General features: G+C 39.9%; 1 protein-coding gene across 2 annotated transcripts in view; it reads left to right on the top strand.

The window, feature by feature from the left end:
• LOC126109400 (splicing factor 3A subunit 1) overlaps positions 1-15,180 on the top strand; it is a 74,520-nt gene extending 59,340 nt beyond the window's left edge. The window contains exons 13-15 of one of the 2 annotated variants that reach the window (XM_049914429.1): positions 5,916-6,074; positions 14,012-14,167; positions 14,572-15,180. In XM_049914429.1, the coding sequence (XP_049770386.1) occupies positions 5,916-6,074; positions 14,012-14,167; positions 14,572-14,673 (417 nt within the window). In that variant the 3' untranslated portion in view covers positions 14,674-15,180. The remainder of the gene's footprint in view (positions 1-5,915; positions 6,075-14,011; positions 14,168-14,571) is intronic. The other variant, XM_049914430.1, reaches the window with a different exon arrangement.
• The last annotated feature ends 259 nt before the right edge of the window (positions 15,181-15,439 follow it).

Raw genomic sequence — 15,439 nt, 5'->3', positions numbered from 1 at the left:
TCGTCAGCCGAAAGCTAATTGTGAGACAGCCTGTTTGTCGTGTCTTTCTGCTACTCGGCATCTTCACTGTATGGTAAGTGGCAACCATCCTTTTCATTATATTGAGACAGAGTCGAGGTGAAACAAAGTACGAAGCAATAGAAAGTACAGACTGGACTGTCGACAGTAACGGAAAGGATAGATTGCTACTCAGTAAAGGTGACTTGTCGAGTTGCGGACTGGCACGACAGAAAGACTGTTACACATTAACAGTCTTCTGCCAAATCCTTCTTCGGCAAAGAAAAACGCACACATTTGTACGAGCGAGCACACACGACTGCTGTCTCTTTCTGCTCGGGCCAGTGTGAAACTGAGTTGAAACACGTCGAATGGGAGGATCAAGCTGTAGTGGAGCGGGAAAGGGATAGGGACAGCAGGGTACGGGTAAGGGGAGAGGAAACAGTGCTGCCTGCAGAGTGTGCAGGGACTGCCCACTGCTTGAATACTGCTCAGCAGTGTGGGAACTGTACCAGATAGGGTTGATAGAAAAGATAGAGAAGATCCAACAGAGAGCAGCGCGCTTCGTTACAGGATCATTTAGTAATCGCGAAAGCGTTACGGAGATGATAGATAAACTCCAGTGGAAGACTCTGCAGGAGAGACGCTCAGTAGCTCGGTACGGGCTTTTGTTAAAGTTTCGAGAACATACCTTCACTGAAGAGTCGAGCAGTATATTGCTCCCTCCCACGTATATCTCGCGAAGACACTGTGAGGATAAAATCAGAGAGATTAGAGTTCACACAGAAGCATACCGACAATCCTTCTTTCCACAAACAATACGAGACTGGAATAGAAGGGAGAACCGATAGAGGTACTCGAGGTACCCTCCGCCACACACTGTCAGGTGGCTTGCGGAGTACGGATGTAGATGTAGATGTAGACGTAGACTAGAGGTGGCAGAGAGGCTACCTGGTGCAATGTCATAAGACTGTGGGGGATGGGAAGAAAGGGGAGCAAAAAGGAGAGAAGTGAAAAGAGGTTGCCGTAGTTCGAGGCCAAGACGGTTCTGGGAGCAGAGCGTGTGTTGTAGGGATAACTCCCATCTGCACAGTTCAGAAAAGCGGGTGACAGGAGGGAGGATCCGGGTGGCCCAGGTCGTGAAGCGGCCATCGAAATGGAGCCTGTCGTGTTTGGCTGCACGTCGTGGTCCACTTTGCTTTCAGCCACAATTTGGCGGTGGCCGTTTGTCCCGGTGGACGGCCGGTCGCTAGTTGTACCGAGATAGAGAGCTGCGGAATGATTGCGGCAGAGCCGGTACACAGTGTGGCCGATTTCACTGGTGGCCCACCCTCTGAGAGAGTAAGATAAGCGTATGACAGGACTGGAAACGGGAAGTGGTGGGTGGGTGGATTGGGCAGGTCTTGCTCCTGTTTCTCCCAGAGGGATACGATCCCTGTGGCCAGGGATAGGGGTATAGTAGGGATGGACAAGGATGTTGTGGAGATAGGGTGGGTGACCGAACGTCACTTTAGGAGGGATGTCGAGGATCTCGGGTAGCACATCTCCCGTATCAGGGCACAGTGATAGAGAATCAGAGCCCTGACGAAGAATGTGGTTCGGCTGTTCCAGTCGCGGATGGTAATTTCTTACAGGGGGGGGGGGGGGGGGGGCACTCGTTTTTAGCCGGTTCTCGGGGGTGCCGGGAGGATTCGGAGTACGTGTGGATACGGCACGGGAAATCTGTTTGCGGGCTAGGTCGGAGGGACAGTACCTGTCTGTGAAGGCCTTCTCGAGACCTTAAGTGTACTCAGAAATGGAGTCGTCACTGCAGAGATGCTGTCCCTGGCTGTGTGGGAAGAAGTTTTTGGTGTGGAACGGATGACAGCTGTCGAAGTGCAGGTGCTGTTCGTCGATGGTGGGTTTAATGTGAACAGAGGTGTGGAAGGAGCTACCAGAGTGGAGGTGGCCAGATCCAGGAATGTGGGACACCAGGTTCGGAAGGACCGAGTGCAGTGGATGGCAGAGGTGGAGTTGCGGTTGTGCAAGAACGAGTAATAGGGTGTCCAGTTCGTGAAGGTACCGTCAGTGAACCTGAATCAGATCGAGGGTTGGGGTTTCCAGGAGATTAGGAAGATTTCCTTTAGATGGCCCATAAACAGATTGGCATAGGAGGGTGCCACACAGGTGCCCGTGGCTGTGCCACAGATTTGTTTGTATAGCTTTCCTTTAAAGGAGAAGTAGTTGTGTGGTGGGATATGGCCAGTAAGATGTATGAGGAATGAGGTAGTGACTGTAAAGTCTGAAGGATGATGATGGAAAAGGTGGTATGCAATAGCACCAAGACCAGTGGGCATGAGGGATGTCTGTATATAGGGAAGCGGCATCAACACTGCTGAGTAGGGACCTAAAAGGTAAAGGATAGTGGTAAAGGAAGCGGGGAGGGGGGGGGGGGCAGGCTAGATTTTGGGCAATGGGGTGGAGGTGAGAGCAGTATAATGAGCTACAATAGGTCATCCAGGATTGTTTGGTTTGTGGATTTTGGGGGACATGTTGAAGGTGAGTGTGCTGGGTGTCATAGGGGTGAGTAGGAAAATGGATTCAGGGGACAAGTTATGAGAAGGGCCCAAGGCTTTAAGCAGGGATTGGAGGTTATGTTGGAGTGGTGGAACCTTTGTCTGCAGATAGAATCATTAGGTCAGTATCTGTTTTGAGGCTGTGTATGACTGTCCTCTTTTCTGCTGAAAGGTTGATGTTTCTAGGGAGAGACATGGAGAAGGATGCTGAGGCCAAAGTGAATGTAAGGAATTCCCTGAAGGTGGCCAGTGAGTGTTTAGGTGGGAGGGGAAGGATCACAGTCAGACGGTGATGCAATTTGTGAGAGGCAGGGTTCAAACCTGTGATTAGATTGGCTTTGGATGGAGAGATTGGTGGCAAAGGAGTGTTTTCATTGCAGGAATAGGAAGGAAATGAGTGGAAATCCTGTGGGATCAAAAATTTTGGTGGAAATGTTAGCAACAGAGTTCTGGAATTGTTTCGGCTCTGGATTTACTGGAATGTTGGTAGGGAGTTTTGGGGACTGTGGCAAGTGGGAAATGTCAGCTAGGCAGAGGCTGGGTGCTATGATGATACGGAACACTGTGAGTTGAGGAGTGGCCTCCTGATGAAGGCTTTGGCCGATAGTTTGTGTGCAACAGTTCGTTCATTACGCCTGTTTGCAACACAACACGTCCCCTTTTTCATAATTGTTTAAATAAAGTATGAAAATAATTTCCCCATAAACTGTCCTCAGATCTGCAGTTAAAAATAAAATAATCACCATATGCTGTATAATTGCTGTTATGCAAAATCTAAAATCAAATTTACTGGAATATACCTATCAGGTACACAACTTATCTGCAAAATTTACATCCTTCATCACAGGATAAAAGTTAATGGGTTGCTGTTGTAACGGATAGATACATTCTGTTACCTTTGATTTTACATGTGATCGAGTAATAGTGTTGTATATTGGATAGTACATGTTGCTTAGTTATTTTATCTACAGATCTTATTTTAAAAATATTAAAGCAATCTAGACAGACAGCAAAATCTGTTTTCTGCCTGCACAGGAAAGAGATGTAGTTCAGCGAACAACTCGTGTCGCTTGTTTCCTGTATGACAAAAAGTGAGGTGGTGTTGCAGAAAACTGACTGAGTGAAGTGAAGTGGGCCAACACCAGTCCATTGCAAACATTTAGAGTGCACATTAGTCATGCATATTGCCACATTAGTCATATTTTGCTGTGTCAGGCCTTGCCTGTCTTCAACAGTGTGTGCTGGCATGGTGGTAGAAGTTGAAAGTAAAACACGTGTACAAATTAGAAATTTCACATTAAAATAGTTTTTAATTCCCAAATAATTAATTTATTTTCTTGCCACAAGCTTTGGACCTGTGCCAACAAGACACATTAAATGCAAAAACTCTGTTCAAAAAATTGTTTCCGTTTGCAGTGTTTTAACTCATTATATTAACAGTTAAAAAATATTATAGAAATTTTATGTAATATAAACTTCGATAACCACAGCTAGCATACCAGTTAACTGGAATGCTGTTTCAGAATGAGTACCAGTAGTAAATATGTGCATAGTAAGCAAAAATGAGGAAGGCAACTTTAGTAATGTTTGAACTATCAGTTCTTTTCCCCCCTCTAGTTTATGTTCATATTCTCCCACACAGAAGACAGACAGCTGCACTCACAATAACACTAAATGTCAGCCTTGAATGGTTGTATTTGGTTTTGTGTGTATGCATGTACAGTAGAAAGAAAAGAGTAGCAGCCCAAAAATTTGTAAATGATTTGTGCTGATATGCTTCTGCATGTTTTATGCATGTATGTATCTTATCTACGTATGTGTCTGTCTGTCCACAGCAATAACTTACAAACGATTGTGTTTACTCATATATGTTTATTGTTACCATCTTGTAATTCCTATTTACCTGTTACATGCATAGTATTCGCAGATAAAATAAAAATCCCGTCTCTTTTTAGGACACTGGAATCAATGCATGTGATGTGTCTATAAACCTAAGAATGGGAATAATGTCACCAGTTGTTGCCTCCAGTAGCTTAACACTGTCGTTATTTTTAATAAAAAACCACTCCATTTGCTGTTAAGAACTTTATTTAGTTCACTAATGGTTTCAGCCTTTATATTAGGCCATTTTCAAGTGATGCTAAGCACTGCTATGAGTATGATAGACATATCGACAGATAGGGTATAAAACTTACATTGTGCTGTAGAGAACCAGCATATAAATGATAAAAGTACAAGCCAGATGGATTTGAAATGTTACATACCCAATGATATTGTGAGAAACAGTGATGTGTCAAGATTATAAAGACATTATAATCTGTTACATTGTAAGTATATTTTGGGTTTAAAATGAATTGTGTCTTGGCATATTCGAGAATTCCAAAGTGCACCTTTTTCAAATACAGCTAAAAATAGCTTTTTTGATGTAATAAAAATGTAAAATAGTTATACTGCACTGGGATGCCCCGAACACTGCAACTATTGTATGCTCGTATGAGATCAAAAAAGCAATTTTTAGTCTTCTATTAGTAAAATGTGCAGTTTGCAAAATATTGAGACATAAATCCTCTTAAGCCCAAATTAATACTTATAACATTATAGATTATACAATCTTTATAATCTTGACACAGAAATGTTTCTCATGATATCATTAGACACGTAACATTAAAATCAGTGTGGCTCGTATTTCAATAAAGTTCTCAACAGTAACTGGAGTGGTTATTAATTCAACACACCTTTGCAGGTAGTACATGGAGATAGTAATAGCTTGTGAAAACTATAATTGACAAGACAGAATGTTAGGCAAGTACTTCCCTTTTGCAAGCAAAATTTCGGTACTGCCAGTACTCAGTAGAAAAAAGTAATAGCCTTCCTTACTCAGGGAGGAAAAATGGACAGTTAGGGGATGGCCAGTCACTCTGACCTCAGTGTGCCTCTTAATAGGTTTCATTCTTGTGCAAATCTGACACTGAGAAACGTACTGTGTGCTACTCTGTATTGGGCTACCTGTAAAGGGTGTGGGATGTCGTCTTTGTGCTCTAAATATTATTATGTACACCACACAGATATGCATGCAGCACAGCCTGTTGAAACAATCCTTTGAACTGTTGTTACCTTTATTACAGTAGAGCTTTACTGTCCTGCAACAATATTTCATTGCACAGTCCCTTCAAAATAACTGAACCCACACATACGAGGAAACAGACACACACACACACACACACACACACACACACACACACACACACACACACACACACACACACACACACACATATTTACTTTTTTAAACATTGTAAATTGTTATCTTGCATATGTGACTGTTTATCCGAGAAAATGACCGAGCTTGATCGAATGAGACAGCCAGTCTCGTACCCACAGGTCGGCACGAAGCACCCTTCGGACGGCCCTTCGGAAGACGAGCCGGCGGCGAAGAAGTCGAACCTGCGGACCGAGGAGTCGCTCCTCCCAGAGGATTTGTTCCTGGCTCAGCACAAGAACAAGGGACCGGTCACCTTCAAGGTGAGTCAACATTCCCACTCTGTTCTTCCAGGTGGTAGGTAGTCTGTGGGACATTAACATTCGTGTAATCTTATGGCAAAATGCGCAGAATATTGTCAGGTTTTTATTTTGACATAAGAGCCGTGTCACAAAAGTGAGAGCCGATTGACTGGGAAAGGTGACAAAAGTGGCAGAACAGAAATAGAGATTCTCATTTGTACACTTTCTGCTTATTTTTCTGCACTATCAGTACCACTGCCGAGCCACCTTTTTTTCCTCACGGTATGATTTTGTTCTAAGTCTGGTGCCAGTCTTTTTGGGCAATCAGAAATCGATATTGTCATTATTTATTTTCCTTCGAAATATTATAAAACTGGAATATAGGGAAGAGATGTAAGCACTGAGCCTGCTCTAAATTTTACAAATTGTTTAGTCAGTGCTGGTAACCTTAATTTTCACTATCGTGTGCCAAGCCAGTTCCGTATCTCAGCTTTGCAAGTCTTCAGTTGTGAACGAGTCTCATTTTTGTAGTGTTTGACAGTACACCTGACATGTTATTTTGTTCTCAGCTTCGAGAAATTTGCATTTTGGCTTCAAACGTGTGACAATTTTGTACATAGATTGTTTGTTTCATCATTTCCATCTTTTGTGAGTTTGCACAATCACACTGCCATTAGTGTACAAACTGCACATTTCATCACTTCTCTCTTTGTTTTTTGTGAACATCTGTCAGTTTCTACGGTCCCATTTTACAGTTCCTTAAAATTCAGTTTTTCAGTCATTGCTTCACTGCAGAATTTCCATGGCAAATTGATTAATATTCTAGTGTAACTTTTCATTGATATGGTCAGTGATCTGTCCTGCCTGAATGTTAAGCTTACATCTGCTCTCTTCGTGGTGCACACTCCACAACTGTGTAAGAAATTTTTTTCTTTTTGTCACTTACTAACACCCAGTTAAGGTCAAGCCAGTAGTTTTCTTATGCCCTCTTGTCACTATGGACTTAGCACATTGAGATTTACTCGGGTTGCTGAATAAGTTCTTTGCGTGTCTCCTTTTTTCCCCACATGCAATTCCAGCCTGACTTTTACTCAGTCAGCGGTTTTGGTATTTCCGTTCTCATTAGCCCCATCAACTGGTTAACAACACAAGTGTACAGGTATACATGTGTACTGTGTATGCTCAGTGAACATTAGGTGGGTGGTGGGGCAGGGGTATTGATACAGATTAATATGTACATTTACTGTGACAACAAAAAATTGGGAGAGAATTGAGCGCCTTTCTTATTTTTTTGCATACACGGAACAATGCCACCTATTGCATACATAATACCTTTTTTTTATACGCGTGTTCTCCTGCAGCCGCTCGGGTGTAGATTTTTTATTTATCCGATTCTATTATATTGTCAAAAACTGATTATTTTCATTACAATACCACCTATTAGTAATCTTGATATAATGTCATTAAATTGAAAGTCTTAATCAATTTGTCATCATCGAATGATATACGTGCAAATGAGGAAGACAGTTGTCTCAGATGAAACATTTTTGTAACTCTGATGAAAATTTAGCCAGAGCTGCTGAGGGTGGCAGATGCAGTCTCTCATTTTGGTGTATCACAGAGAGCAACATACAGTTTTAAGAAGATTCAGTTTACTGCAGAACTTAAGATTGTGTGTGGTGTCAAACTTGGAAATTTATCGGTAAATAACAAGTCTCTTCTAGCATGTTACGAACCCATGCCACAGAAGATAACAGTAGCTCAGCGTCGACAGTGTTCGGAACAGTGTGAACGTGCAGCCCCTCGTCCCTTACTGATTCACACTATTTGTTTGTCAACAGACACCTGTCCCCTCCTGTGCAGAAATAACAACACTTCAGTAGGAAGCTATCTGTAATAATAGCTGTAAAAGTAATGGTAACAAATATATTGTAACGGTTAGGAGACTCAATAATAGTAGTTATGTATAGTTAAAGATGTAGTTGTCACTTGTTGTTTGTGGACTTCAGTCTAAAGACTAGTTTGATGCAGCTTTCCATGCTACTCTATTGTGTGCAAGCTTCTTCATCTCTGAGTAACGGCTGCAATCGACTTGCTTCTGAGCCTGCTTAGTGTATTCATCTCTTGATCTCCCTCTACAATTTTTACCCCCCACGCTTCCCTCCAATACTACACTGGTGATCCCTTGATACCTCTGAATGTGTTCCACCAATCGTTCCCTTCTTCCAGTCAGGTTGTACCACAAATTTCTGCTCCCTCCAATTCTATTCAGTACCTCCTCATTAGTTATGTGATCTACCCATCTAATCTCCAGTGTTCCTCTATAGCACCACATGTTGAAAGCTTCTATTCTCTTCTTGTCGAAGCTGTTTACTGTCCGTGTTTCACTTACGTATGTGGCTACAGTCTGTACAAATACTTTCAGAAACAACTTCCTGACACCATACTCGATGTTAACAAATTTCTCTTCTTCAGAAATGCTTTCCTTGCAATTACCAGTCTACATTTTATATCCTCCATATTTCGACCATTTTCAGTTATTTTGCTTCCCAAATAACAAAATTCAGCTACTACAAATGTCTTATTTCCTAATCTAATTCCCTCAGCATGACCTCATGTAACTGAACTACATTCCATTATCCTTGTCCTTTCAAGATATGGCCCATTCAGTTCAACTGCTCTTTAGAGTCCATTGCTGTCTCTGACGAAATTACAATGTCATCGGCAAGCTTCAATGTTTTTATTTCTTCTCCCTGGACTTTAATTCCTACTCCAAATTTTGTTTGTTTGTTTTCTTTATTGCTTGTTTAGTATACAGGTTGAATAACATTGAGGATAGGCTACAACCCTGTCTCACTCCCTTCTCAACCACTGCTTCCCTTTTGTGCCTCTCACCTCTTATGACTGCCATCAGATTTATGTACAAATTGTTAATAGCCTTTTGCTCTCTATTTTACCTCTGCCAGCTTCAGAAATTGGAAGTCGACATTGTCAAAAGCTTTCTCTAAGTCTACATATGCTATAAATGTAGGTTTGCCTTTCCTTAAACTATCTTCTATGAGAAGTTGTAGGGTCATTATTGCCTCGTGTTTCTACGTTTCTCCGGAATCCGAACTGATCTTCCCCGAGGTTGACTTCTGTAAAGAATTCGTGTTAGTGTTTTGCAACCGTGACCTATTAAACTCATAGTTAAATAATTTTCACACCTGTCAACACCTGCTTTCTTTGGAATTGGAATTATTATATTCTTCATTGAAGCCCGAAGGTATTTCGCCTGTCTCGTACATCTTGTCATAGCTGGCTCTCCCGAGGCTATCAGTAGTTTTAACGGAATGTTATTTACTCCCAGGGCCCTGTTTCAACTTCAGTCTTTTAGTGCTTTATCAAATTCTTCACACAGTATCACATCTCCCTTCTCATCTTTGTTTACATCCTCTTCCATTTCCATAACATTGGCCTCAATTACATCTCCCTTGTATAGGCACCCTAAATATACTCCTTCCACCTTTCTGCTTTCCGTTCTTTGCTTAGAACTGGTTTTACGTGTGCGCTCTTGATATTCATACAGCTGGTTCTCTTTTCTCCAAAGGTCTCTCTAATTTTCCTGTAGGCGGTATCTATCTTAGCTCTAGTGATACGTGCTTCTACATTCTGACACTTGTCATCTAGCCATTCCTGCTTAGCCATTTTGTACATTCAGTTGATCTCATTTGTTAGATGTTTGTATTCCTTTTTGCCTGCTTCATTTACTGCAATTTTTTTTATACATTCGCATGACGAACTAGGATCACATTAACAATCTCAGTTCCTCTTCTTTCTTTGTTGTTGTTTCCCATTTTTCCAGTATTCCTGGATTTTCTCCCCATCAAGTCTCTTTCTTTCTTCTGTCCATGTTGTTCCCGATTTTTTATTTCTTCTGCTTTAAAAACCTTCCAAATTTAGTATTTTATTTTTAAAATGGTTTGTTTCTGATATTCTGATTATTTGATGTTGTTTCTTTGTAGATCTTTCCTTACTTCTGTAATCCATGCTATTGTCAATTTCTTCTTCCAGAAATATAGGAGTATTTGTTTTGTTAGTCTATTTCCATCCATTCGGTAGAGGTGTCCAAAAAAGTTAATCTTCATTTGGCCATTACTTCAGATATTTTCTCTATTTTTTGTAGATCTCATTACTTCTTACTTTCCAACCCTCTGCAGTTTTTATTGCACCCATTATTTTTGTAATAATCTTTCTTTCCAGTACCACTAGTCTGCCCGTAGTTCATCGTTAGACATTCAGATCCATATAAACATTCTTGTCGTACCACTGTGGTGTAGTGTTTCAGTTTTGCTTTTCTAGATATACGCTTCTTGTTGTAAATATTTTTGGTCAAACCATATGCTCTTTCCATTTTATTAATTCTTGAATCTACTGCAGATTTTTCTAGTCCATTCTGTTGTATAGCCTCTCCAAGATATTTAAATTTATTTACTTGCTCTAATTTACGTATTTGTGTTTCTATTAAGTTTGGCATATTTTTTATATTTGTCATATAATTTTGTTTTTTCAGCTGAAATTTTGAGACCAGTTCTGTTTGCTGTTTGTTCCAAAACGTTTATCTGAATAACTCCTTCTGTCAGATTTTTTGAAAGTATTGCAAAATCATCTGCAAAAGCCAAGCAGTTTACCTTAATTCCATTTGTTTTCCATCTCAGAGCTATTGGTTCAATTTTGTGATTTTTTTTTTTTTTTTTCTTTTTTCTAGCTCCGAATACCAGATCCTTACATTTTTTTCTATAACACAATTAAACAGTAAAGCTGATAAACCATAACCTTGTCTAACACCAGTTTTTATTTCAAATGGCTGAGATACTTCTCCCATAAATTTGACTTTTAGATATTGTACCTGTTAATGTTTCACGAATTTTGATTTAACACCAAATTCTCTTATGATCTTATTTATTGATTTCAAGAAAGCATTTGATTGTATAGACGGAGAAACAATAGATGACATTATTATTGGTTTGCTGGTTAACATTTTATGGCAAATTATTTATTTTATATAAGTTAAAAATTTGTTCCACACAGGATCTTCCCTTTCGAAAACCACCCTGATATTCTCCCAGTTGTTTGCCTAAAGTATCTGCCACTCTGTTCAGGAGGATTTTTGATAATATTTTGTATGTCACTGGCAGAAGTGACACTCCTCTGTAATTATTGACATTTTATTTGTCTCCCTTTTTATGTAGCGGGTGGATTAATGCTGTTTTCCATTCAACTGGAATCTTTTCAGTTTTCCAAATGTTCTCAAAAAGCCAATATAGATCCTTTATGATTTTTGGTTCTGACACTTCAGTAATTCTGCTGTAATGGAGTCTTCACCACTTGCTTTATTTGTTTTTGAGTGTTTTGATAGCTTCATGAATTTCTAACTCTGTTGGTGAGAAATAATTTTTGGTGAAATTTTCTTGTATTTCAATAAGCTGAGAATTTTCAAAGTTTCTTATGGTTTGCCGAATTATTTTTGATGTTTCTTTTCTTTGTTGTCTGAATTGTTTAAGGTCTTCCTCTATCTCGATCATCTCCATTTTCTCCATTTTTGAGCTCTTCCTATTAGTGCTTCTTCACACTCCTCATTCCACCATGTTTTCTTTTTATTCTTGGTCAATCCTAAAGTTTTCTGTGCTGCTTGAGTTATTTGCATCTGGAGTTCATGCCAATCGCCTTCTTTACTTGTCTCAATTTCTTCTCTAAATTTTTCTATATTTTCTTTTGTAATATAAGCTGTAGTGGTGTTGTATCTGATAACTTTCTTGGTCACCTTTTTTTGTTTTGGATGGGAGACATTTTATTTTAATCTTAGAGAGATAATGATATGAGTTGAAGTCCCCATTTCTGACTATTTTAACATTCATAATTTCCGTGACATACCTTTTAGATATGGCTATGTGATACAGTTTGAAGTTCTCCTAGGTTTGGATTTCGATGTCTCCAAGTATTGACTTTTCTTTGTAGTTTGCGGAAATGTGTGGACATGAGTTTTTACTGGAACATTTTACACATATTGATCAGTCTTTCACCATTTCTGTTTGTTCTTGAGTGTGCTTGATATTCACTTAAAATATTCCTAAATTTCTTTTCCCTCCCAATTCGCACATTGAAGTCAAGTATTTTGATGTTCTTTTTAGGAATGATAGAAATTTCGGATTCTAAAAGATCCCAGAATTGATTTACTTTCTCGATTTCTTCTGTTGTCTGCATTTATAGGTGCTTGACAGTTAATGAGGGTGAACTTTTATTCGTACACTTTATTGTTAACATGGATATTCTTTCTGAATTCGATCTAAATTCTGTTACACTGTCTACAATTTTTTTGTCTCATAAAATGCTGTTCCAAGCATTAGCATGTTTTCCATTATTCTCACTGCTGATTTCCCTCTATTTATGTCATTATTATATTTCCTCCCTTCATCGCTTAAATTCAATATCTCTTGTGTTACCATAGCATTTGTACTAGCCCTTGTCTCTTTACCTACTTGCTCCTCTGCTGCCTTCACCATTTCATCTCTGAAAACTGCCCATTTCTCATCTACTGTATTCCTTTCCCCTGTCCTTGTCAGTCATTCACTAATGCTCCCTCTGAAACACTCTTCAACCTCTGGTTCTTTCTGTTTATTCAGGTGCCATCTCCTTAAATTCCTGCCTTTTTGCAGTTTCTTCAGTTTTAATCTGCAGTTCATAACCAATAAATTGTGGCCAGAGTCCACATCTGCCCCTGTAAATGTCTTGCAGTTTAAAACCAGGTTCTGAAATCTGTCATATAATCAGTTTGAAACCTTCCAGTGCCTACAGGTTTCTTCCACGTATACAGCCTTCTTTCATGATTCTTAAACCAAGTGTTGGCTACGATAAAATATGCTCTGTGCAAAATTCTACCAGGTGGCTTTCTCTTTCATTCCTTTCCCCCAGTCCATGTTCACCCACTACTTTTCCTTCTCCTCCTTTTCCTACTGCCAAATTACAGGCCCCCATGACTATTACATTTTTGTCTCTGTTAACTGTCTGAATAATTTCTTTTATCTCATCATACATTTCCTCAATCTCCTCCTCATCTGTGGAGCTCGTTGGCATATAAACTTGTACTACTGTGGTGGGTATGGGCTTTGTGTCTATCTTGGCTACAATAAAGCATTCACTATGCTGTTCATAGTAGCATATCTGTGTTCCTATTTTTTATTCATTATTAAACCTACTCCTGCATTATCAGTGTTTGATTTTGTATTTATAAACCTGTATTCACCTGACAAGAAGTCCTGTTCCTCCTGCCATCGAACTTCACTAATTCCCACTATATCTAGGTTTAGCGTATCCATTTTCCTTTTTAAATTTTCTAACCTACCTGCCCGATTAAGGGATCAACATTTGACACTCCGATCCAGTTTTGCTCCTCATGATAATGATGGCCTCCCAAGTTGTCCCAGCCCGGAGATCCAAATGGGGGACTATTTTACCTATTTTACCTCTGGAATATTTTACCCAAGAGGATGCTTTCATCATTTAACCATAGAGTAGAGCTGCATGCCCACAGGAAAAATTATGGCTGTAGTTTCCCCCATCGCTTTCAGCCATTCGTAGTACCAGCACAGCGAGGCCCTTTTCAGGAACCACACGTTTGCCTGGCCTCCGACAGATACCCCTCCGTTGTGGTCGCACCTACACGGTATGGCTATGTGTATCGCTGAGGCGCCGTGAGCCTCCCCACTGAGATCCATGGTTCGTGGGGGTGCCCAGATTTTGAGATACTTATCTGTTCGATACATCGACAAAACGTCACATATTGTGAAATGTGGTGTACCCGAATTTCCACAGATTGACTCTATCGGGTAACGGGGAAATTGCTGGTGTGTTTCGATGCCCGAAAGAAGTACGCATCTACTCCTGTCTACTTTACTCACATTCGATAAATCTCGTTACAGGTGGCAGTTCCGAATCTGACAGACAAACCCGAGTGGCGACTGCGCGGCCAAGTCCTGAACCTGACACTGCCGCTGACAGACACGGTGGCCGTGGTCAAGGCCAAGGTGCACGAGGAGACGGGCATGCCGCCTGGCAAGCAGAAACTGCATTGGGAGGTGAGTTCAGCATACACAAAAGTGTTCATCGGGCACGTTTCGGGAGTCACCCGTGGAACGTGTCACAGATAGGGGTGCTCAGCAGTTTGTTCGTTGTAGCACTTCGGTGCACACGGCATGAAAATAATTTCAGAGTGTATTTGTTATGGACTTTATTTTATACCATAACATTTAGAGACCTTAGTTGCAACACATGGAAGCATCTCACTGCACTAAATTCTCAAATTTAAAGATTGTGGATGACTGTAATAATCAGCAGTTTTATATTGTCATGTACCTGAGTGTGTTTTGTTATACTTTCTCAGCAAATATTATCTGCCACGATTATTCTACAGTTTTTGTAGCTGCTTCGGCGAGGATTGTTGCTACATTGTGAATTGTGTGCTCTTTTTCTTTTGTTTCAGGGTCTGTTCTTCAAGGACTCAAACTCCTTGGCATATTACAATATTATGCCTGGCACAATAATTGGATTGCAACTCAAAGAACGTGGTGGTAGGCGCAAATAGATGGCTGACGTTTCATTAAGATTGGACAGTGTGGATTAAGGCTGTAGAAATTCTTTCACACTCCGTGTAGTTAATCTGTAGGATTCAGTGTATAAGATTGTAATTTTGTCATAAGATTAATTTTTTCATCATTTAAAGATTGTTGCTAATGATTTTTTATAAGACATAGACATCAATAAGAAAACTGTACAGATATTAGTTTGTACTGTATGTAGTTCAGGCACTGGTAAGTAAGTAAATTACTGTGATTTATTCTCAGCTTGTAGGTCTCCACAGTTCTCAAAGTTGTTATGTTAGGATTGAGAAAAATTGAAACTGCATGTCTTGTGTATAGTTCCAGAATTTCTGGGTACTGTCAATAATTAAGTTTTGATTGTAAAAAAATATTTGCATTGCCTTTGCTTGCTTCAATATGTGGTTAACTGGTATGCTATGAGCTAAATAATTCTATGCTTAAAATATGTATAACTTCTAATACCAAATAAAGGACTATAGTTTCCGCCAATATGAACTTTTTTTATTGTCATTTGATACGATATCATTGTTTTATGTGTATGCTATAAAATGGAAAATTCAGTGCATAAAATTGTTAAAATCAAGAGAAGGAAAAAGTCCAGTACATACCTTCAGGAGGTGCAATGTCCAGTTCTATTGACAGAAAGTTTTAAAAGCATAGTTCACAGCACTCCTATGTTTAGTAAAAGTATGTTTCACTTTGAGGGAGGAAAGAAGAGTCTATCAGAAAATGTGGAGTGGCAGGGTATTC

This window comes from Schistocerca cancellata, chromosome 12 (assembly GCF_023864275.1).
Source record: "Schistocerca cancellata isolate TAMUIC-IGC-003103 chromosome 12, iqSchCanc2.1, whole genome shotgun sequence".
In the NCBI taxonomy this organism is placed as follows: Eukaryota; Metazoa; Arthropoda; class Insecta; order Orthoptera; family Acrididae; genus Schistocerca; species Schistocerca cancellata.
The sequence above is the reverse complement of the archived record's forward strand: the minus strand, read 5'-3'. Positions and strand labels throughout refer to the sequence as shown.